This window comes from Ursus arctos, unplaced genomic scaffold (genome assembly GCF_023065955.2).
Source record: "Ursus arctos isolate Adak ecotype North America unplaced genomic scaffold, UrsArc2.0 scaffold_22, whole genome shotgun sequence".
NCBI lineage: Eukaryota > Metazoa > Chordata > Mammalia > Carnivora > Ursidae > Ursus > Ursus arctos.
Window position 1 is genome coordinate 45,272,459 of NW_026622897.1, and position 24,751 is coordinate 45,297,209.

The window sequence follows — 24,751 nt, forward strand, 5'->3', positions numbered from 1 at the left end:
TTCATCTTTTTTCTGTACAGTACCAGGAACTTTGAATCCAGGGTCATCTTACTGTCTTTTACAGAGATAACATGAGCTGCTAATTGTCAAAACTCTCATCACATTGTGATCAAAAGTTTATAGTCTTAGTCTCTTTTTTTTCATAACTTTTGCTTGACATTGAAAGAAAAAAATTGTCAATGAGAGAACTTTTACATTTTTTACAGAGACTAAGTCTGTATTTTTATATCCTTAAACGGAAGCAGTAGACAAGGGGAAAGGTAAGAAAGGCATTGAAGTGAAGTAGAAAGACGGTGGACTCAGAGACAGGCAGCCAGAATTAATTCGACCTAAGTGACCTTGGGCAAGTTGTGTACGTCTTTGGTCTTCTGTTTCCGCCTCTGTACCATGGTAGCAGTGCCTTAGATCAGTGTTTCCCAAATGTGTTTTAAAATATTAATCCCATTACTGTGTCACATGAAAAGGTCAACTGAGTTTGGGAAATTCTACAACCTGTATCTCACCTCTCAACAGATTCTCAATAAACTTAAGTATATTAAAGGGTCAGTGAAGTTCTGTAGTCAGGAACTAATTTAACTTGAACACTATAATCTTCAAACATACTTCATTATGCAGCCCTTTGCTTAAAGTGATGCTTATAAAGCACATAGAACTAGTGTTCAGTGGAGTATACTCTGGATGTGCTGTGTGCAAGTGACTCTTTTTTTTTAATTTAATTTTTTTATTATGTTCAGTTAACCAGCATATAGTACATCATAAGTTTTTGATGTAGTGTTCAACGATTCATTAGTTGTATGTAACACCCAGTGCTCATCACAACATGTGCCCTCCTTAATACCCATCACCTGGTTACCTCATCCTCCCTGCCCCCTTCCCTTCTGTAACAGTTTGTTTCTCAGAGTCGAGTCTTTCATGGTTTGTCTCCTTCTCTGATTTCTTCTCATTCAGTTTTCCCTCCCTTCCCCTGTGGTCCTCTGCACTATTCCTTATGTTCCACATATGAGTGAAACCATATGATAATCATCTTTCTCTTCTTGACCTATTTCAGTTAGCATAATTCCCTCCAGTTCCATCCAAGTCGATGCAGATAGTGGGTATTCATCCTTTCTGATGGCTGAGTAATATTCCCTTGTATATATGAACCATATCCTCTTTATCCATTCATCTGTTTAACCACATCTTGGCTCCTTCCATAGTTTGGCTGTTGTAGACATTGCTGCTATGAACATTGGAGTGCAGGTGCGCCTTCTTTTTACTACATCTGTATCTTTGGGGTGAATACCTGGTAGTGCAATTGCTGGGTCATAGGGTAGCTCTATTTTTAGCATCTTCGGGATTTTCCACACTGTTTTCCAGAGTGGCTGCACCAGCTTGCATTCCCACCAACAGTGTAAGAGGGTTCCCCTTTCTCTACATCCTCACCAACACTTGTTGTTTCCTGTCTTGTTAATTTTGGCCATTCTAACCTATGTAAAGTGACTCTTATTTTTATTTCAAAATTAATATCCTATGGTAAGGACATTAAGTGAATTTAGGGAAATGTGAGTGGAAACAATACAATTTTCTGAACAAGTATTAGTTGTGAGCACCTAAATTATTCTTTTTGGTGATGTACAAAACTGCCTAGCTTCACCTAAATATTAATAAGAAAATCACCTTGAAGGCAATGCAGATATGTAGAAATTTCTGAATAATGAATAGGACTTGAAAGCACTTCCATTTGTTAGACTGACCTTAGATGAGAACTGAAATGGGTAACGCTCTCTGTACATGGCTCTTTCCTGACACTAGCACATGGTTCCATGCAAAAGAGGTTTCTACCTGCAGCACCCACACAGTCCTCACTCAACCCCTGAGACAGAGAGGGCAGTCAGTACTGTTACTCTTATTTTCCAAAAGAGAACGTTGGAACTCAGAGATAAGAAAGGGTTTTCCAATATGACATAACTAATAAATTGTGAAATCAGATTCCGACCTAGATATCAGTGTCCTAATGCCACATTCCCTCCACAAGTTTACTCAGCCCTTCTGGGTCTTAATCCTGCTCTCATATTTGAATCACATGGTAAATTTTTGATCACTCTGGATGCCCAGGCCTCACTCAACCCTGAAGAATCAAATCAGAATCTCAGAGGTAGGCACCATGCTTCATTTTTTAAAAATTTTTTAAGTCTCCCAGGTAATTCCAGCATGTGGCCTGGTTAAGAACCACAGTCCTCCCTTGATCTAATCACATTCTAGCCTGTTCTGCTGTGCTCCGCTGCTTCTCCTGAGGGTGACTTTGGTGGTAACGCTCGTTCCATCAAGCCAGTACAGCATCATTTAGTATTTTCCAACAATGGGCTGAAAGGCATTTAGAAATAGTTCACCCTTCAAACTTTGTCCCCTGTAGTTAGAGTGCTTTCTGAAGCACCAGGGGAGAAAAATCTGGATAATTATTTCTTGGACTCGGTTGTAATTTTTCTCAAATGTAATAAAATTACAATGCAGTGCAATTGCAGTGACATATCTTATTGAGGGTTAAAGCCTTCCATTTGATTGTTTTCTATTTCTTTTGCTTATATTTGGTTTAACTCGGTTTATAGAACTTGCTCTATAGTTAGTATATATAGGTGTGTACTACAGAGCAGTGGTTTTAAAATGATTTTAATAGCACATTCCATCAGAAAACACAAAAAGTTCCCTCTAACACATGTATAGTTCCCTAATTAATATTGCATACATATATCACTATGCTAATACATGATGCGCATTTTAAAACATACATACAAAATAGAAAGATGAAAATCAGTGTGATAAATATTAATAGAAGTTCAGATACAGAATTCTTCCTGTATCCAGTAGGTTGCCCTGTGGTTCATATCATATTGTCCATTTTGGTCACCACTGCTATAGAGGAAGCTAGAAAAGTCAGTCAAAACATCACTGTTACTTGCTCTGTCTGTATATGGAATAAAAAGTTAAGAAATGCATCAACTTACAGACGTAGTAAAGAGAAGGGCCATATGCACCCCAATGTTCATAGAAGCAATGTCCACAATAGCTAAATCGTGGAAGGAGCCAAGATGCCCTTCAACAGATGACTGGATTAAGAAGTTGTGGTCCATATATACAATGGAATATTACTCAGCTATCAGAAAGAATGAGTTCTCAACATTTGCTACAACATGGACGGCACTGGAGGAGATAATGCTAAGTGAAATAAGTCAAGCAGAGAAAGACAACTATCATATGATTTCTCTCATCTATGGAACATAAGAACTAGGATGATCAGTAGGGGAAGAAAGGGATAAAGAAAGGGGGGGTAATCAGAAGGGGGAATGAAACATGAGAGACTATGGACTATGAGAAACAAACTAAGGGCCTCAGAGGGGAGGGGGGTGGGGGAATGGGATAGACCGGTGATGGGTAGTAAGGAGGGCACGTATTGCATGGTGCACTGGATGTTATACGCAACTAATGAATCATCGAGCCTTACATCGGAAACCGGGGATGTACTGTATGGTGACTAACATAATATAATAAAAAATCATTAAAAAAAAAAAAAGAAATGCATCAACGATTAATGGAGGAGAAAGAAATTAACAGTGTTGGAAGTTTGATCGTGTCCCTTATAATGTGACATGACCCAGTGCTCCCATTCTGTACCAGCCTTTCATCTTTATATCCCAAGCCTGCCACAGAGTGAGTGTTCCATAAATGTTGTGTTGTTTGTTGAGTGACCTTCATTTCTTATCCTTTCTGACTCAACACAAATGTAAACTAGAAACTCAACACAAATGCCTCATTCTTCCTATAAAATGTGGAATTTTTATAGCTTTTCAATTGGAATGTTATTTTTGACTTATTTAGCTAATTGTTTCAACATTTATTAAGTTCCTACCATTTATAGTGTGTCAGTTGGGGTGTTACAAAGATGAAAACACTCTAATCAGAGAGAAGGTGAATGGTGATACTGCCTTCCAGTTATGGAATGAGTAAGTTGGGGGGGGAATAAAAGGTACAGCATAAAGAATATAGTCAGTGGTATTGTGATAGTGTTGCATGGTGACAGATGGTAGCTACACTTGTGGTGAGCAAAGCATCATGCACAAACTTCTTGAATCACTAAGTTGTACACCTGAAAATAATGTAACATTGTGTGTCAACTATACTCCAATACTTAAAAAAAAAAAAGGACAATCTAATTATTGCCGTTTAGAAGATCAGTCCTTGAACAGGGAAGAGGCATTGCAAGATTGTGTACCACATAGGGAGTGATCATTTTCACACAAAGTGCTGTTTTCAGCAGCAGGATCGGCAAAAGCATTGTGTCTGATTGTGACGTTTGATGACTATTTGTATACTGCTCTATCTTATACAGTGTCTTTCCATGTTCATGGTATCCCTCGTTTCTCCTAAACACAAGTAATAAATCAACCAATAAATTAGTATTATCCCTGTTTGCATATAAGAAAGTTTTAATGCTCAAAAAGTATGTTAACTGACTAAAATTCATGAATCTAAGAGTTGAAACCAGATGTGATACTACATTTAAAATTTACTCTGATTATCCAAGTTACCTTTCTAGAAACATCTAGGTTTAAAATATGGCTATTATTTGTAAAAAAGTTAAATCAATTCACTTGCCATGAGAAACCAAGTTCCTTCTTCTCCATTTCAGTTCCCCATCAGTCATGGGATCTTGCTATGTGTATTTCATAATGAAGCCACTGCACCTTATTTTAAGATTTATTTATTTATTTAAGAGAGAGAGAGAAAGAGAGAGGCAGAAAGAGAGGGAGTCTTAAGCAGATTCCGTGCTGAACGTGGAGCCCGATGTGGGGTCAATCTCACAACCTAAGGGATGTGAGACCCTGAGATGACTGAGCTGAAACCAAGAGTCAGGCACTTAACTGACTGTGCCACCCAGACTCCCCACTTTATTTCTGTTCTTATTTAAAGTTTTTTTTTACTTATTCACTTAAAATATAGAATTAATTTTATTCTAACCATAACTAATGCATGATCATTGCTGAAAAGATGAAAAATAAGAAAATATTTATCCCAAGATAACTATTATTGTTTCCTATTTATTCATAGTTACTGTTTTTAAAATAAATTTTGTTATAGCCAGGAATTACAGTGTACTGCAGAGATTTTAGTCTTGCTTTATGCATATTCATTTTCATATCATTGACATTAGCACACTAGATTGGTCTCCTTTTTTATTTTTATTTATTTTTATTTTTAAAAATTTTATTGGGTGTTTTTAATTTTATTTCCAGTATAGTTAACATACAGTGTTATATTAGTTTCAGATGTACAATATAGTTATTCAACAATTCTATCTATTACTTAATGCTCCTTTTTAATTCATCTTATCTAGTAATCAACAACTTTGTCTCCTTCTTAAAAAGTTAACTTTGGAGTTTGTGATTTTTTTTTTTACAGTGTTTCTAGAGTTCCCACATTTCCTTGTACTATATCTTAGGTAGTATTTATGTCCACCATGTTGGTATTATTTGTGCCACCATGTTGGTATCCCTGAATAAATATGAAAAGGTCAGCATCTCACCATCTGTACATTACCCATTCCTCTTTATTACCACTCTCCTGCTGCCACACCTCCCACCATTGTACCATCACATATCTGTTTGCTTGCACTCATTTGATTCCCATAACACTGACCCTGCTCCCTTCTTTCAGGTTTTTTGGCACCTCTTTCTTCAGCTGGTTTGCTATCCTTTATCTCTGCATCGTGCGCAAATTCAGTGCTCCCTTCTCTGTTGGAGAAAATGAGTCCTCTCCTCTCTAATCTCTCTGCTTGGCCTCAGGCCTTCATCCTATTCCAGTGATACGGCCAGGCTGCACACATGCCCTTCTCTGTGGAGTGCACCCCACAGAAACACTGCATTCAGATGCACATAATTTTTTTTCTGAAATCAGGCCAGTTGTTCAGTGTTCACCATTATAGGCAGATAGTTGATGCAAAAGAAAAAAGACAATAAAAAACAATGACAAGAGCAACTAGCCAATCAGCGTAATGTCCCTTCTCTCTGTGTACAATCAGCTCCAGCTGTAGGCCCTTTATCTTGAGAGTTCATAGGATAATGCACACACATAATTAACCCAAATAAACCCACTTTCGTGAAAAACATTTTGAAGACTTCAGCACAAAAGAGCACTTTTTGGTCCAGATCCTGTACTATTCTGAATTTTTAAAAAGACCACACAGAAGCCTCATCAACAGTACCCTAATTAAACTCATCAGTTCACAGATGTTTACAGGAAAATGCTCAGCAAAAATTTTCACCAAGAATTCCTGTTTCCTGAGAAGAGAGATGTATGATGACAATAGTAATAGTAATAAGAGCTAACATCAATATTTTAATGTTCCTGCCATTTTACATAGATTAATATATTTAAATCAATAACTCTTTGAGGTAGCAATTATTATCATACCTATTTTACAGATGTCAAAACTGAGGCTAAGAAGAATAAGTAAGTTGTCCAAAGTTACATAGCTAGGAAGAGCCAAAACTCAGATCCCGGTCTGCATGACTCAGAAGTATGTGCTCTTAATCACTGTGTTCTCTTGCCAATATCATGCCTCCTGTTCCAGCTAAAATCTGTGTCAGTGTTCCAACACTGTCACCAAATAAAAACCAACTAAAATACCACTATTGTAAACCACCATCATCCCCACTTCTCACCTCTACCCTTTGCTCAACTTCTCCTTCCTGATCTGAAGAGTTCTCTGGTGGTCTGAGAATCTACATGCAAAGTCATTCTCAGTAAACATGCTTGAAGCTTGAAGTGTGTCTTACTAGAATATGAGATTCAAGGGAGCTGGGGACCTTCTCTGTCTGAAAGAGGAATATAGATGAGAGGTTAAAAGCCTGTCTCTGGATCCAAACTGCTTGGCTTTTTAAATCTGCTTCTACCACTATGAGATCAATGACTTTGGGCAAGTTTCTTAACCTCTTGGAGACATGCTCTTCTTATCTGTAAAATGAAAGTAATTATATTAGCTACCACACAAGTTGTTGTGAGCTTCAATTGTATTGATGTATATAAATAACTTTGAATAGTTCCCAGTGTGTAATATAGGCTATAAAGTTTCTGCTATGATTATGATTTTCATTCTTACTATTTATTACTAGATCTCTAATATGTAGAACCATGACTGACACATAATAGGTACGCATCTGACCAATGGATGAACAAGTGCTAGACACTGCAAATACAAAAGGATGTAAGAGAATGTCACTTGTCTAGAAGAGAACTATGGGAACCAGTGGAAAAGTTTATAGCTTATTGGAGAGTTCATGGTCAGCATTCATACACATCAGGCAGGTCCAGTTCCCTCCAGTTCCAGGGTCCCTAACTTGGTCTACACCATCAAGGATTAATTGGCACATGGAATATATAGAACATGAGGCAAAAAGAGGAAAAAAAGCAATGTTGTAAGGTCTTCTATGTCTAAAGTGCTAATTAAATAGTACAGAGAAGATGTAGGGGATCCAATCTAATGCTCTTTGGCACATTTATTTTAATTCTGCATCATTTCAGCAGAAATTAAAGAATCACTCCATTAAAATAATAGTAGCCAAATAAGAATAATCTAGGTATTTAAAATACTTTGTAAATATTTTTAAACCATCTAAGAGCACTGCTGCAGAGATTCCATTATAATGCCACTGCCATGAAGGAAGAATTGCACTTGCATCATGCTCTTCTGTCCAGTAAAAAGGAGGAGTTGCTATTGAAGTGGATGGGAATAGGGTGCTCTTGAACTTGCTCACCGGCAAAGCCCTGTTTTCCAATATTAGCCTTAGAAAATCGACTTGTTAAATAAAATTTTCATGGGAACAATTTTTATTTATTTTTATTTTTTTTAAAGACGGGGAGAGAGAGAGAGCACAATAGTGAGAGAGAGAATCTTAAGCAGGCTTCCCGCCCAGCATGGAGCCCAACATGGGGCTCAATCTAATGGCCCTGAGATTGTGACCTGAGCTGAAATTAAGAGTCAGATGCTTAACCAACTGAGCCACCCAGGCCCCTAGATGGGAACAATTTTTAAAGTGAAAAAACAAAAACAAAAACAAAAAACAACCAAGTTTGGTTGTAACTGTGGGAAAATTGGGGCTCTCATGTAGTGGTGGTATAAGAGTAAACTTCTTCTTTCCACAAGACACTTTAAGAGGAAAACTGAAGTGGGGGAGGATCAGAGGGGAGATGAACCATGAGAGACTATGGACTCCAGGAAACAAACTGAGGGTTTCAGAGGGGAGGGATGGGGGGATGGGTTAGCCCTGCGATGGGTATTAAGGAGGGCATGTATTCCAAGGAGCACTGGGTGTTACACGCAAACAATGAATCACGGAACACTACATTTAAAAAAAAAAAGAATAGGTATCAGAAGCCTTATAATATTCATATAGTTTGGTCCAACAATTCCACTTGCATGATTTATCCCAGATAAATCATCAGACTTGTGTGCAAATACAGAAAAAAGTTCACCACAATATTATTTATAGTAGAAAAAATTAGAAGCAAACTAAACATGCTTTAGTAAGAGATTGGTTAAAGCATTACATTACAACCGTGCAACACAATGCTGTCTCGGAAACTGTCTTGTTGCTGCTATATGCTATGATATGGACCAAGAGTCACTCGAGATTTAAAAAGCAGGTTCCAAACCAATATGTACAGTATGGTCACTATTTTTTTTTAAAGATTTTATTTATTTATTTGACAGAGATAGAGACAGCCAGCGAGAGAGGGAACACAAGCAGGGGGAGTGGGAGAGGAAGAAGCAGGCTCATAGCGGAGGAGCCTGATGTGGGGCTTGATCCCATAACGCCGGGATCACGCCCTGAGCCAAAGGCAGACGCTTAACCGCTGTGCCACCCAGGCGCCCCAGTATGGTCACTATTATTTAAAGAAATATATCCCAACTAGAGAGACTTTGGTTAGTTTTTATTCTTTTTTTTTTTTAGTTCAGTGAGTATGTATTACTTTTGTAATTGGAAAAACTATAGCATAGGAAGAGAGACATTTGACCTCTCCTTTCTTTTCTCCACAAATAGTATTCTAATTTGCATTATGATACATTGCTTTCTCATAGAAAAAGACAGAAGCACTTTGTTTTTTAGATCAACAATGGTACCTTATCTGCTTTGACTAATGCCATAAATCCATCTTTTCTGTCAAAGTATGATGTAGATACTGGATTGTAATCATTGCTATTTAATCTTTAAATAATTCTGTATATCCTTTTACCTGTTTCTTTTCACCTACATAGATTTGAATCTAATATTGGATATTATTTTCCTTTCAGGTAAACAACTACAGTTTGGAAGAAGTGACACATGAAGAGGCGGTAGCAATATTGAAGAACACATCAGATGTCGTTTATCTCAAAGTTGGCAAACCCACCACCATTTATATGACTGATCCTTATGGTCCACCTGATATTACTCACTGTGAGTGCCTTGCTCAGTGTCCCTCTGCCAGGTGTACAAAGTTGGAATTCTGGAAAGTTTGGCAAAGTACTGTGCTTGCACTTCACTCTTGTTTAGCTTGTGGAAATAGTTCCAGGGGCTGCTGTGCTTCACTTCTTGGTTTGAAGGTGGGACACACTGATGGGTTAGAAAGTCCACCATTTCAGAAAGGCTTAATGACGTATGCCGTGGACAGTGTGATTACAGTAACGTAAGAGCAACACCTTTTTAAAGGCTATTTCTCGAGCCCCTGAAGCATGATAGCTCTCATGCCATAGTATCCCCCCTTCCTAGTTCAAATCTATGTAGTAGCGAAGGAAGGAGGAGAAGGACTGGCAAAATAGACCAGAGATAGTACTATGCTCCCTCCAGGGGGAGAGGATCTTTCACTTGAATGGTAGCGTTATGATCCTCAGTCACCATCACCACAGCTCTTACCTAAATATTATATTGGCAGGGAAGCCAGGGAAAGCTCTCAGTCACTATGGCAGTCAAAGTGAGTTGTGGGTGGGGGTTTCTAGGGCAATAACTAACTATGAGATGCTATGTTGAGTCCTGTAAAATCCACTCCTACATAAGCCCCATGTTTTTTTCTTTTCTTAATAGGTCAGCAAGAACTTTGGGTTCTGTCTTTGGGGACTAGATTCAGAAGCAAATTTTTTTTATATGAGTTTAAGAGACAGTTTTGTCAACATCAATAAGCTTGCTCATTCTGAAATTTTGAGAAACCAGTTGTGAGATTGGGAACTCGGAATATCATCAGGACTTGCCATTAATTAGAACTATGGTCTGAAGCAAGTCATTTAACCTCTCTTAGATTTAGATGTTTTTCTTGAGAGAAATTTAAAGGTTGAATAATTTTGTTACCTGCCCATTACGTTAGCTATTGCTTTTCTTAATGATGATTCAAAAATGACTTGCCCCCAAAATATGTCTTTTTCTCAAGCATTCAGTAAGCTGAGATCAGCCTTACCTTAGGATATAAAAGAATTTTAACTACCAAAGTTTTTCAAACTGGATGAATTTGGAAAAATCAGCCTTGAGATTCCGAGCTACTTCATGAAGTGTATACAAGGTCAACGTTAAAGAGATAAAAGCAAGAAAACCAAGCTTGCTATTCAATTCAAAAAATATGTATTGAGTAACCTCAATATTTATAAGACACCTTATAAGGTAATGTGTGGGATACAAAGGAAATGCAATCACTCTATTGGAAGAAAGGCTAATTCAGATATATAAATAGCAGTGATATTTAGCAATGTAAAAGGAATGTACATGCATGGGAGCGGTAAAAATAAGTGTGCTTTGGGGATGCAAAAGAAAGGGATACTACCTGTCTTTGGACGATCATAAAACTCTTTACGGAAAGGGTGGCATTTGAATTGTATCTTAAAGAATGGATGAAATTTCAGTATCAAAGATGTGTTAGGAGACAGAAACTGTAGGTAACTGATGAAAGTACAAATATTGGGAAGAGCTGTCTTTGTTTGAGGGCTATAGGATATATGTAAAGTGGGATATTGAAATGGATCAATCTTATAAGAATGACAAAAGGAAAAGTTTATATTTGGTCCAGTAGCAGCAATGGAGAACACTTAAGCAAGAGAGCAGCATTATCAGAGTTGGATTTCTCAATGTATAAAATGGATTTCTAGAGAGGGGCAGGAGGCAGGAGACCCAGGAAGGAGGGGCTTTCATACATTCAAAAGGGAGATGAATTACTGTGTCGGACTAAAAAAGAAAGGCCAGAGTCCTTGGCCTTTCTGGGTTGGGAGTACAGCATATTTGGGGATTAAAGTCTTATATAGGAACTTGCTCCTAGGAGCCTTCTAGATTTGATGATTGAATATTAATTATGTGAAAAGAATGTGAGCTCTGCAATTAGAAAGCTAACATTTTTATTTCAATAGAAAATTAATCATCCTTCTGAAAATGCATGTGCTGGGTCTCTCCTCCAATTCTTTTCTCCACCTAATTATGTGAACTGGGTTTATAGATATAAATGTTGCATCTTTCCAATCCTAAAGGTCACCATGTGCTTGTACATATTAAATGCAAACAAACAGTAACTCCTCCCTCTTGAGAGACAAGAAAATCCTCGGCACGTAGCAAAGTCTTCCTATTTTTAACAGAACTATAGCATGATACATTGAATCACCCACATAACAGGTTTCCTCTCTTTTCTCTTTTTCACCCCTTAGCTTATTCTCCACCAATGGAAAACCATCTACTCTCTGGCAACAATGGAACTTTAGAATATAAAACTTCCCTGCCGCCCATCTCTCCAGGAAGGTACTCACCGATTCCAAAGCACATGCTTGTTGAAGACGATTACACCAGGTCAGATATGTTTATTGGTTAATTGGATTTGGGATCATTACTGGGAAGAAACTGTGTTTGCCTAACATGTCAGCCGTTGCTTTGGGGGCTGAGTAAAGTTTCTGAGCACCATTAGAACTTATTATTGTCTTGTCTCCAGCAGAAATCTGCAAATTCTTGTAAACGTGTGTCTTTACGAATCAAAATCACTAATACTTGGTGAGAAGTGGTACTATACACGTGGTCATAACTTTGCAATTTATTAAGACTTTTACACATGATGCCGTGTGAGCTCAACAGCCATTTTGTCAGACAGGTAACTTGAGAGGAGGAGGTGCTAAGGTTCAAATAAGGAAGTAGCATACCAATATTACATTTCTGGTTAGTGGGGGAGTCACGACTGAAACCTTTATCTTTTGATACCTAATTACATGTTTTTGACACCAATGACTACCCGCAATACAATGGAGTTGGGAAGTGAGTCAACGCTTCCTTTAGCACAATAGCTATAAGTATAAAGAAAAGGGATGAAATTAACTGCAAATGTTTTGAATTTAATATATGCTGTTAATTCCAAAGGGGAACAGGACAGGATTTTAGGATAGAGCATAGAACCACATTGCTAATGCCATGAAGTAAAACCAAGTTTAGGCAGCATACCTATGAAAAAGTCAGGTTTGACACTTCACAAAGCAGATCAGCTTCCTTGACTTAATTGTCACTATTAAGGATTCAATAAATGTTGGATAATGAATAAATCAATGAATGAATATGGGAATAAATAAGAATAAATACACATTTTTTATCTTTAAATGTTTTTATTCCAAAATAATGTATGCTCATTGCATTTGGTGAAGTAATGCAAAAATGTTCAAGAAACAAAACTCTCTCCCACACTCCTGCCAGAGCAACTATCTTGAGGTTCCCAATGTAACACCCTGACATGAATCTTTCATACCTTCTACAGGTTCATATAAACCCATACAAATTCACAGTCAGATATAGATGGGGCTGGATACTGTTTTTACAAAGTAAGTTCATATTTTAGAAATTGCTCTGCAACTTGCTTTTCTCAGTGAACAATACTTTTACCTGAAATGAGATTACATAAAAATACATACACACTTTTTCTGGAAGTGTTTGTGTGTAAAAATGATAGAGATGGACCCTTTTGGTTTAATATCCTGCCTGTCTAATGAAGCCATTTGTCAGCCTTTAAAAAAAAATAGAGGAGGCTTCCTGCCGCTTAACTTCCCTCACCGGTACCCATGCCTGCTTTGGTCTTTTTATTCCTTTTCTATTTCTTTTTAAATGATTAAGCATTTTCCATTTATTTTGCAATTTCAGGTTTGCTGAAGTAGCTTGTTACATCTTTAGCCAAGGAATAGAATGTTTAGACGCTGCAAATGTGCATCTGTGGTATAAATCAAATATAAACTTCTTCCTACGCTGAAATATCTAATCTCTATGCTCTTAATTAAAATGAGGGCTGCAGCAAAGATAATCCTCATGGCTCTCTAAAGAATTGTATAAATATAGGCACCTTTATTCACCAGAGCAATGATCTATTTGCTTTCATTCTATCACTAATATTTGATATGATTTTAATTTGAAAATGTCATTTTATCTTACTAGACCCCATATGGAATTAAAATTGATTAAATCCCCTTTATAATCCAGGCCCTTTGCTAGCTGTTTTACATACACTATTCATTTACTTCTCCCCAAAATACGGAAAGAAGGGCTTCTACATCCCTATTTTATAAATGTGGAAGTTGAAGTTCAAAGGTGTGAAATAACTTGCATATAGTCACACAGCTTTTAGGTAGAAAAACTGTGGGTGCCCTGTCAGCTACAAAATCCTGGCTAAGAAGAAACATTTCAATTTTCTCCTTATTTTTAAAATGAAAACCAGATCATATAAAACTGTTCATCACAGAAATATGTAGCTGTAAAGGGACCCGAGCGTTTTGGTAAGCTCTAAAGACAGTTAGATGAGAATAGAGACCTATTTCTACCATTGGTTAACTATATGACTGCCGAAAAATTATTCAACCACTGCAAACCTGTTTCTTCATCTATACAATGGAAATGGTAATCAATTTTTTCTTAACATGTTGTTGTAATGATTGACATAATACATGCAAAAAACTTAAAACAGAGCCTGACACATCATGAATGTTAAATGAATGTTATCTATTTACAGTAACTATACCTGTTATAATTCTTACTCTACCTAAGGTGTCACATGGAATGTTTTAACAGATGGTGTCCTAGGAATAGAGTCTGCCTATTCCTATAGGTTTATGCTTGGTATTATAGTTCTTGTCCCACCTCCTCCCTTGTTCTCTGCCAGGACAGTTTCACTAAGAACTAGAAGCTTCTGAATGGCTGGTGCCTGGCAAACTCGTGAAGTAAATTATATCAGCTTAAACACACACACACACACACACACACACACACCTCCCACTCTCATCTTTGCTTTACAGGGGTCTGTGCTGTAGGCACTGCCATGGATCTCAGAGGTATTTGCTCAAAGGCAAATTCATTGCCTTGGTCATCAATATTTATTGGATACTTCCTACTAGACAGCAGGCACTGCACTAGGAATGCAAAACTGAGTAAGAAACAACAGCTCTAAAAACTATCAAACTCGGACAAAATATAGGTAAATGAGTGGATCTCTCAATGCCTAGTCCCTGATTATGCAGACCCCCTTTTTGAAATCTTCTGTAATGCCTAATTTGTTATTTTTTTTATTCCGGGATTATATATCTTCATATCAAAATGTCATTTTTTGTATGTGGTAGTAAATGGCAGATATTTACTTTTTTTTTTTAACTTGACCATATCCTTACTTGGAAAATGAAATATGGGCAACTTTATATCAGTTCTCATCTTGTAAAAATAAAAGGTCTATAAAATGTCAAAGTGTGACAACTGGTAACAGCCACAAACAAAATTAGATTAGTTCTAGGAAGTGCTCTGGGGCCAAGCAGAGTTCTCTAGCACCACCGAGTTACTTAGTAAATATTGGTAAATGAATTTGAGTTTTATATGAATGCCCAAGGAAAAGCCTATAGCATCAAAGTTTTAAAGAGGAGATAACTCTTAAATTTGAGTTTGAAAAAATGTATAGGAGTTGATCAGAAAGTCAAGGGATCAGGAAGGGTGTTCATGGTAGGGGACAGCACATGCAGATTCATAGAAGAATGTGAAATAGAATAAAATGAAGCATCTATCACAGCTTGAAAAATAAGACTTGTAAAAGAGAGTGATTCCTACCTTTAAGTTGTCTTTATATTCCTGTCCTTTCTGTCATATGCAACCCATTTGTAAAATTTAAAATACATACAGTAGTAAAAACAAAAATCACTACCTTGGACTGTTAACACAAAGTCCTTTAATATATATCATTCCCCTTATTTATATCATATTACTATTCTTGATTTTTATACATAACAAAAGTGCTCAAAGCATTTAAGTAATTGCCTCATTTCATACGGCAAGCAAATAGCAGAATTAAAATTCAAATTCAGGTCTGTCTGTGTTCCCACAGCTCATCCTCACATCACACCCCATGCCCCGTGTTATGCATTCAGTTTCCACAGAGAATTGCTGGATAAACAGTATTGGGTTTATATCAGGAGATTGGTTTCTAGTCCTGCTTCTACCAACTTACCACCTAGATGACCCTGAACAAGCCATTTAATCTCTGTAAGTCTTGATTTTCTCATCTATAAATTTGGGACAAAGGGTCTTCTAATTTCCTCATGGAATTGTGAAATTTCAATGTGATAATATGTGTTAGAGTTGCCATTTTTAAAGGGCTAGATAAATTTCTTAGTATCCTAAGGTGTTACAGTAGCTTATATTTGAGGCCTACTTTGAATTTTCCTAAAATAGTAAATCAAGGTAATTGATCTCTAATGATGGGACTTAGGCTAATGGGGAAACAGTTCTGTGAAATAGGAACCTTTCAACAACCGAAAACTCCTCAAATTGGCAGCTTTTTATTCCAGGTGTTTGTGATCTCTCATTCTATTGTAAGAAACATTTCTCTCTTTTCCTAAAGCATATTCACTTTTTGGGGGGAAGAACTTTTTAAAGGAATTTTGATTAGAAAAATGCTACACTAACTTAGTTGGAATTTTTTTTTTCAACTCCTTCTAACTATTTGAGGAAAGGTATACCTGAGTAAACTGGGATATTTTGTTTTTCTATTGATTTAGAGAAAGCACAAACAAAAAGGCCCTAGATAAAATTTTCTTAGTAGAAAGTCTGTTGAGTACCCTATAAATCACTGTTCATTGTGATGTAGCTATCTGATCTTAGGTTGTTGGTTAGCTATTTTGGAAAGCTATCACTGTGATGCTGGGATGTGTTTTTGGCTCAAAAAATTATAGGCTCTCAGAATTGGAAGGGCCAGCAATGAATCTAGAGTCTAATCTTCCTTCTTCTGATGTGTAAGGAACACAAGCCCAAAGTGATACGTTGGCTGTCCCTAAGTCCCACAACTTGTATTAGAATCAGATATAGAACCTATGTCTTCAAATACCAAGTCTAGTGCTTGTTCTATTTCTCTGAGCTGGTGTTCACTTTTGTTGTTACTGTTGTTTTTGGATGGAGTAAAAAGAATTATGAAACCTGTGAACAAGCAATGATCACCTGTGAACAGTACCCGCTTTGTATATTACCTGCAACTATGGATTCTCCCTTTACTGGGCCAGGGGTAACCCGGTCACCCAGATGAGGTGCAAAGCACAGGCCTTTACCATCTGGCTCACGATTCCCAGGATACACGGACAAATCATCAGTACTAAAATGAAACCAAAAAATTTTGAGATGCAATGTGTAACTGCTCTTTCAGGAGGTGGGGACTCGATTTACCAAGTTATGAATGTGATAAATGTCATTATGAAAACCAGGGACCTAAAGTATAGCTATGAGTCATATATGTCCCAGTGAGAGAAACCAAGTTCACCCGGCCCTGATCCTAGTATACCCAGGTGTCTTTCTGATTGGCTCTACATAATGTTCCCTCACATAATTTGGTTACTCAAAAAGCATAATCTAAGTGAAGTCTCAAGAAAAGTTTCTTGTCCCCAGAAACCTTCCAGAATGACTCCAAACTGTGACTCTGATATTCACCAGTTTAACTTTTTTATTTACTAAGTAGATATGAGCCCATCAGAGTAGAGTCTGCCTCTACTCTGTTATCCCCAAATTATAGAACATTAGCTTACTGGGTACGGTATCTAAAACGTATTCCAGCTGTCTTTTTCTTTCACTCATTCGTTCCTTCATTCAGCGAATGTTCAACTTCCGCTGTGTGTCAAGCATGGTTCTTAGCAACAAAATTACAGTGGTGAGCAAACCAAACAAGTCCCTTGTCCCCATGGAGTTTACATTCTGGTGCGTCAAGTAAGAGACACACAGATAAATGATTTAAGTGCAAATATTGGTAAGTACTATAAGGAAAAAAATAGAATAATGTGATAGAGACTGGGGATAAGAACAATATTAAGTAGGATAACCAGGAGATGCCTCTCAGAGAAGATAGCATTTGAGTTGAGACCTGCCTGAATAACAAGAAAAAGTGGTGATATAAAGATCAGAGAAAGAACATTCCAGGAAGAGGGAATAGCAAGGCCAGTCACTGAGACAAATAAGTTTAGCATGTTCCAGGAATATAAGGAAGTCCAGCTTGGCTGGGAAGAGATGAGCTAATGGGAACATGGCAGAAAATTAGGTTGGAGAAGGAGTCAGGAGCCAGATGACATAGAACTCTGTAGGTAATGATGAAGTATAGGTCTGATTTTGAGTGCCTTGAGAATCCATTAAAGAATACTAACCAGGAACATGAAATTATCTGATTTATATTAGAAGAAAACCTCTCTGCTGTGTGGAGAAGTAGAGGGGCCATTGAAGAAATGAGGGGAGAGGTTATGGCAGTTGGGACTAAGCAAGAGGGAGCAGTGCCGACGAGGACTGCCACCTGAGCTCTGTTTTAGAGCTAAAGTCCATAGCCAGTGTTTCACGTGAGGAGCCCGCCTGCTTTAGCCAGGCTAATTTACTACTGACCATTTCTACAGTTTTTTTTATCACCTAGGGAGTAATCTTTCAGGAGCAGCATAAGTTTGCCACTGCTGATTTTTTTTTTCCCCTTGCTGTTTAACTGTGGATCAGAAATGGTTAGGGGCTGGGGCGCCTGGGTGGCACAGTGGTTAAGCGTCTGCCTTCGGCTCAGGGCGTGATCCCGGCATTATGGGATCGAGCCCCACATCAGGCTCCTCTGCTATGAGCCTGCTTCTTCCTCTCCCACTCCCCTTGCTTGTGTTCCTTCTCTCGCTGGCTGTCTCTATCTCTGTCAAATAAATAAATAAAATCTTTAAAAAAAAAAAAGAAATGGTTAGAGGCTAATTCTCATATGTTTCTATCCACATGCCCTGAGGCCTTGAAATATGAACTTCTTCTTCCCAGGATCTGGGGTAGAACATGAAAGAAGCTTTCTGTCCAAGCATGAAATACATAAAATCTTATATTATTTCTCATAAAAGTTTGGGAAATATCCTTGTTCACGTTAATGTAAAAACACTTTGGTTACAAATTAAATTATTTAATACAAAATCTTAAAGTGAACTCAACACACCAGAAAGATTTTCTTTTTGGGGATACTTGGTCCCCTGCAAGTACCGTAAACCCCAAGGTACATATGAGTACCCAAGTTTGAGAAGCACTGAGCTGATTTACACAGACTTGTCAGTTATTAATTTTGTGTTCTGGACACAACCCTTTAATAATGGCTCAAGTTTTGTAGTCTCCATTAAAGACAGGCTCTTAAAGGATCAGACAAGACTGCAAAACAGTAAAGTCTGGGCATATTCTAGAGCCTCTCTACTTTTTAACCTATATTTAATGACTTGAAATCTTTTCTGGATGAACTGGAAAATCTTTCTTCTGACACAGAAAAGACATCTTTTCTTACTCATCTTTAACCAAGTATAGTAGAAAGAACTGGTTATGCCCCACGCAGACGACTGACCCTGCTTTAGAATTCGTATCTGTATCGCTGAGAGATTAGCCTTGGAGCCGCCCTGCTCAGGGCTCCACCTTGACCACCTCCTAGCTCTGTGACCTTGGGTAATTTACGTAATCGCCCTTTGCCCCAGTTGTCTCATTCATTTTTTTGTTTTTAGTTGTCTCATTGATAAAAGAAGCAGAATAATACCTCTCAAGAAAAAAACCTCTCAATAAATGGGATTGAGATGAACAAGGATTTTCAGATGAACACCATAAATAAAATCATTTTTTGGTAAACATCCTCTGTAGAATGAAAATGTAGCCACCAGTGGTGTGTAGCTGCTCAAAGTTAGCTATGCATACATTTTTTTCAACTTATCTTGCAGAGCACATTAGAACATTTTACTACAGAAAGTCTTACAATCTGGATGCTTTCTTAGGGATCTTCGTTTTTGCGACTGCTGTGAATATGTAGTACCACCTGCATTGAAAATCTAATCTAGGATTCAGTGGAACCAAATATGATCAAACAACAACAAACATAACAAAAACCAATCTATCAATATGGGCTCTGGAGCTAAACACAGTTATCCTCTGGATAATTTATTGACTTTGCCCTTTTTTATTCACGGTAGCTCTCAACAACTAACACCATGTAGCTTTTCCCTTAAAAGAAACTCTGTGGAACATGGCGTCAGACTCCTTGCAGGTCTTACAAAGTGCATTATAAAACTTAACCAAATCAAAGATTCATCTGCAATGTCTCTGAGTAATCTCTTTTGTTCTGTGCCCCGTGCCTGACTCCTCTGACATGGAGCCTGCTATTAGAATGTCTTTTTTGAAGCAAAGTGTAGCAACGGGAAGGGGCGAGTGAGGCAAAACTAGTGACACAGCTGGAGGATAAACCATCAAGTAGAGCCTTGATGGGAGTTTGCTCTTTATGGAGGGTGGCTCCGCATAACCATTTTAAGTTTACTTACATCAACCGTGAGGCATGACTGATAGAGCTGTCCTGCTAGAAATAGAATGAGAGGGTATGCTAATGAGGAAGATGACAAATCTTAATTAAAGGAAGATATCCAAATATGTACTGGAAAACATGTTAAGCTTCTGTTTGCTGTCAGGGAAATGAATTTAATATTAGGAAAAATGAACCAGTAATGAGGATTTTAAACCTGTCTTTTGTAGATATTTATTATTCCCCATACCTAATAAATCAGCCAGACATAAATACATAGTTCTAGGCCTTATAATTTTATGGAAGATGGTTATTATGCATCTATAGCTATTATTGTTGGAAATATAGGATGCACATAGATAGTTATTTAATCAAAGCTGCTTTACATTTCTTTAGTTCATCCTTGGCCTTCAGGTCTAGTCGAGGCAAAAGAAAAAAGATTAATGACAGACAATGGAGAATGTTGGAGGGACCACTGGAGAAGCAATCAACTATGAGCTGACCCCCTGTCCTTTCACACTGCAAGTAAATTACTGTCACCAACACAGTATGCTGCTTATTTCTGGCCTTTATTTGTATGATATTGAAAAAGGGTATATATTATGACTCAGGACATGTAGACATGGCCTCTTTCTCTAGCAGTTTTTTTTTTTCACATTCATGTGTAAGTAAAGTAATGGTAGACAGAAGACAGCTGATCCCTAATTGTCCACATCTGGGTATGTACTTTGCAAATTATCCATGCCAGCATCGGAATCCCTGAGTTACTTCCTGTCCTCTCATATATCTTAAGCTGCTGTCACTGAGGTTACCATTTTTTTTAAAGATTTTATTTATTCATTTGACAGAGAGAGAGACAGCCAGCGAGAGAGGGAACACAAGCAGGGGGAGTGGGAGAGGAAGAAGCAGGCTCCCAGCGGAGGAGCCCGACGTGGGGCTCGATCCCAGAACGCCGGGATCACCCCCTGAGCCGAAGGCAGACGCTTAACGACTGAGCCACCCAGGCACCCCTGAGGTTACCATATTAATACTAATGATTAACTTAATGAAATAAAAGAAAATTATGGAATACAATTCTTGCATTCCAAAGACTTATATTCTTTTTTTTCAAGATTTTATTTATTTATTTGAGAGAGAGTGCACACACGAGAGAGCACCTGGTAGAGGGAAGGGCAGAGCGAGAAGCAGGCTCCTTGCTGAACAGGGAGCCCAATGTGGGGCTCGATCCCAGGACCCTGAGGTCATGACCTGAGCTGAAGGCAGACACTTCTCTGATCATGGTCATAATCCCAGGGTCCTGGGATTGAGTCCCTCATTGGGGGGAAGGGGGGGGAGGGGGGGTCCTTGCTCAGCGGGGTGCCTGCTTCTCCCTCTGCCTACCTCTCCTCCTGCTTGTGCGTGCTCTCTCTCTCTGACAAATAAATAAATAAAATCTTAAAAAAATAATTGTGAACTCTAAGGCAACAGAACATATCCAAATAAAATGCAGAATGACTAAAGGGAAAAAAAATCCTAGTGACTTATGGCACCAGAAAAAAGCAGAACTTGGAGTACCAAGTAGTCAAAATTTTTTGACATTTGATGAAAATTATAAGTCATATTGGTCTAAGACTCTCAACCTAGCCTCAAGATATTGTAAAGAGAGGGACATAATAAAAATTGATCTCTTGTCAGAACTAAAGCAAGCTAGAAGAAAGTGGAGCATCTTTACACTGAGGGGGTGCTGGCCCCAGGGTTTGTAGCCTGAGCGACAGCAGAACAGAGCTTTGATGACCGAGAATGGGAAGGCTGTGAGGGGCAAACATCAAGATTGGGGACAAACATCAAGAGTTGTTCTGGGAAGTGTTAAATGTGCAATGTCTACAAGGCAACCAAGCGAGATGCTGATTAAGCAGTGGGGATCTGGTAATTAGCAAAGCTGGAGTCCAAGCACAGTCAATGTGGCTCCAGAATCTCTATCTTTGTGCTATTAAAGGTCACACAGCTGGTATATAACAGGATCAGGATTCAAATTAACTCCAGAGTCTGGCTCTTTTTGCTGTACTGCATGGGTGGCATTATTAGCTTTAAGATTTCTTGAATCTCCTCTATGCTTCAGGTTAGTCTTTATGGTTGTTTCTGTCCATGAACGTAGAACTCAAGTTTTCTATCACAGCCCTCCACCCCCACCCAGCAGCACTAACAACCTATTTGGGGGAGGCAATCAGCATTTCTCAGGGAGTCATGAGGCCTCCTGGATTGTGCAGTTCCAGGCAGGGGTTCAGTCCTTAAATGCCTGTCATTCCTACTATAACACCAGACCCCATATGGTTGCCTTAATGAACATTTCAAGTCCTCACTGAAAAAGCTAAGGAGACCCTGTGAGTGTATGTGTCTCTGTGTAAAGATTTAAATATCAACCTCCTCCTTGATATTTTTAAATTAGATCGACCTTGAAGTAGAACAATGTAAGTCGTTTCTCATGTAGACTGTGTCTTAAGGGAAATGCTGTCACCTGGTCCATTGGCATCTGATATTTTGCTTTATATTTTTTATCCCCCTAATCTTTTTCTAAAATTTCATTTACCATCCTGAGATAGGATGAAGGCAGAATGAAACAGCTGAAGTAAATGTGATAGCCAGAGATTTCAAAGCCAATTATGGGAGGCCCTGCTCTGAATTTATAATAGTATTAGTAAACCCTTCAAGCTGCCTAGTATTGTACTTTCTGTTTCTCATTTAGTTCTTATAATGCCACACGGAATGGGCAGAGAGTGTTGCCATGCGTGTTTAACAGACTGGGAATCTAAGATGATAGAGATTCTGTGAGTTCTCCTGCAACAAATAGAAAGTAGGTGACAAATGCAGAATCCAGCAGCAGGTAGGCCCTGGGTGAAGAGCCCAGATTTTGGAGTCAGAATAACTCTGGCTTTACCACTTAACTAGCTGTTTGAGCTTGGACGAGTTATGTAACCTTTCTGTGCCTGTTTCCCCAAAAGTGCCTATACCATGGGTTATTATCAGGATTAAATGAAGTAATCTATATAAAACACTTTGAACAGAGCCTGGCTTAAAATAAGCTGCATTCAGGTTGGCTGTTTATTATTATGTTTATTATTATTACTATGATTATTATTATTATTCCCCTGACTTTCAGTCCCAGGTACCACGGTGTCTGTAGGACTGGCTGCCATTGTGATGATAGCACTGCTGTTTGGGGAGGGTAGATGAGATTCGGGAATGAATGAAGGGAAAATATGATTCCAGCTAGCCTAATAAAACATAGATTTACACAATCTTTACACTTGCCTTAAAGGGTAGATTTTTAGAGTTTATATTGATTTAATAATGTTTCCTTTATATTTCAGTGTCTTTAAAAAATACGTACTGATCTCAATTAAAAATGATCTGCTCAAAACCAAGCCTATCTATGAAAGTTCTATAAAAAGAAAAGCCTTAATATTAAACTGATTTTTAATTTAAATAATCTAAATTTAAAAATTCTAGAATGTTCAGTAAACATAAATGTATACCTTTCCAAATACTCAAATTTACTATGCAGGCAACATAAAACTTTTAAAATAAATGCAGTGTTTACTTTTGCATACTTTCATGACTTGAGCACAGAAACCAAGTATATGCATAGCAACACCTATCATGATGCTTCGCAGTTCCCAGGGGTAGCGCTAATGCCATGGCTTCAGTGCATAATATTAGATTGGACCATGTATGGTTGGATACAGTTGTATGTACAGCATATATATGTAAATCCGTATAATGTTGGGTGTAACTATAATTAGCTAAAAGGCTGACTTTAAATTTGTGAGAACTAAGGGGAGCTATGTAGCAGTTGCAATTGAGTATGAAAATCATGGTGAAATCTACCTGGCTAAAGCAAAGTAAGATTTTTTTCCCCAGAACCACTGTCTTCTGTAGCTTAGAGAAAAGTACTTGGTTAAATTCTTCTTACAAAAAGTAAATTAAATATATATCAAAAATAGATACATAGATATGATGAAATAATGAGAGGTACTATTTCTTACCTTCCCCTGAAAAAAAGAATATTAATATTTGTATTCTACATACAGATCGTAACATTTATCAGCTGAATATTATGTCAAAAATTGTATAGCAATACTTGTATTCTACAGTACTGGAAGAGATAATGCAATTCAGGAATGTGACTTGTTCATACTTTTCTCAAAAAGAACAGGTATGCTGTCTAAAATTGTGGTTTCAAACTCTGACAACCCATCAGTCACCTGCAAAACGTGCAAATGCGGAGTCCTGAGCCCTGCCCCAGATCTACCGAATCTGGGTGTCCAAGGATAGAGCTCAGACAGTAGTTTTAAGAACAGAACCAAACCTCACAGGTGATTCTGATGCACAGGCAGGTTTGGAGAGCCCCTGGCTTAAATTCGTTGTCTTTGACTTCAGAAAAATCAGATGACCAGCAGTAAAAGCAAAATGGAGCACATTGGAAGAAAACATGGCCAGGCATATTTCCTATAGTGTAAATTTCATAAAAACATTGGATAACCCTAAAACACTGACTGTATTAGTGACAATGTGCAAAGAAAGGGTATTGCTCTTAAGAGTTACCAAAAGCGGAATTTGCTCAGATTTTATCAATAAAATTGCCAGCTGTTGCAGGTATGCATTTTACTCTATAAACACATTTTTTAAAAAATGACACATTACTTTATTTCCTTTAAATCAAATTACATCTAATAATAGGTTTTAGGAGCTCAGACTTTTGAAGAACAAAAACTGGGGAGAGTTTCTTTGGGAAATTCTGCTTTCCCTTCTTTATACCTATCTCCAGTGAGACAAGAGAACGCAAGGGTCTGAATATCTGCTGCCAACTTGGGGAGGAAAAAGCATAGTAAGTTCAAAACACAAATTAGTATGTGAGGAGCACCTGTGTGGCTCAGTTGGTTAAGCATCTGACTCTTCATTTCGGCTCAGGTCATGATCTCAGGGT

General features: G+C 37.9%; 1 protein-coding gene across 13 annotated transcripts in view; it reads left to right on the top strand.

Annotated features, from left to right (window-relative positions):
* Positions 1–24,751, top strand: part of DLG2 (discs large MAGUK scaffold protein 2) — a 1,327,559-nt gene that overhangs the window by 864,127 nt on the left and 438,681 nt on the right. For all 13 annotated transcript variants that reach the window (XM_057316878.1, XM_048217415.2, XM_044390952.3 and 10 more), the window contains 2 exons: positions 9,326–9,470; positions 11,690–11,828. In XM_057316878.1, the coding sequence (XP_057172861.1) occupies positions 9,326–9,470; positions 11,690–11,828 (284 nt within the window). The remainder of the gene's footprint in view (positions 1–9,325; positions 9,471–11,689; positions 11,829–24,751) is intronic.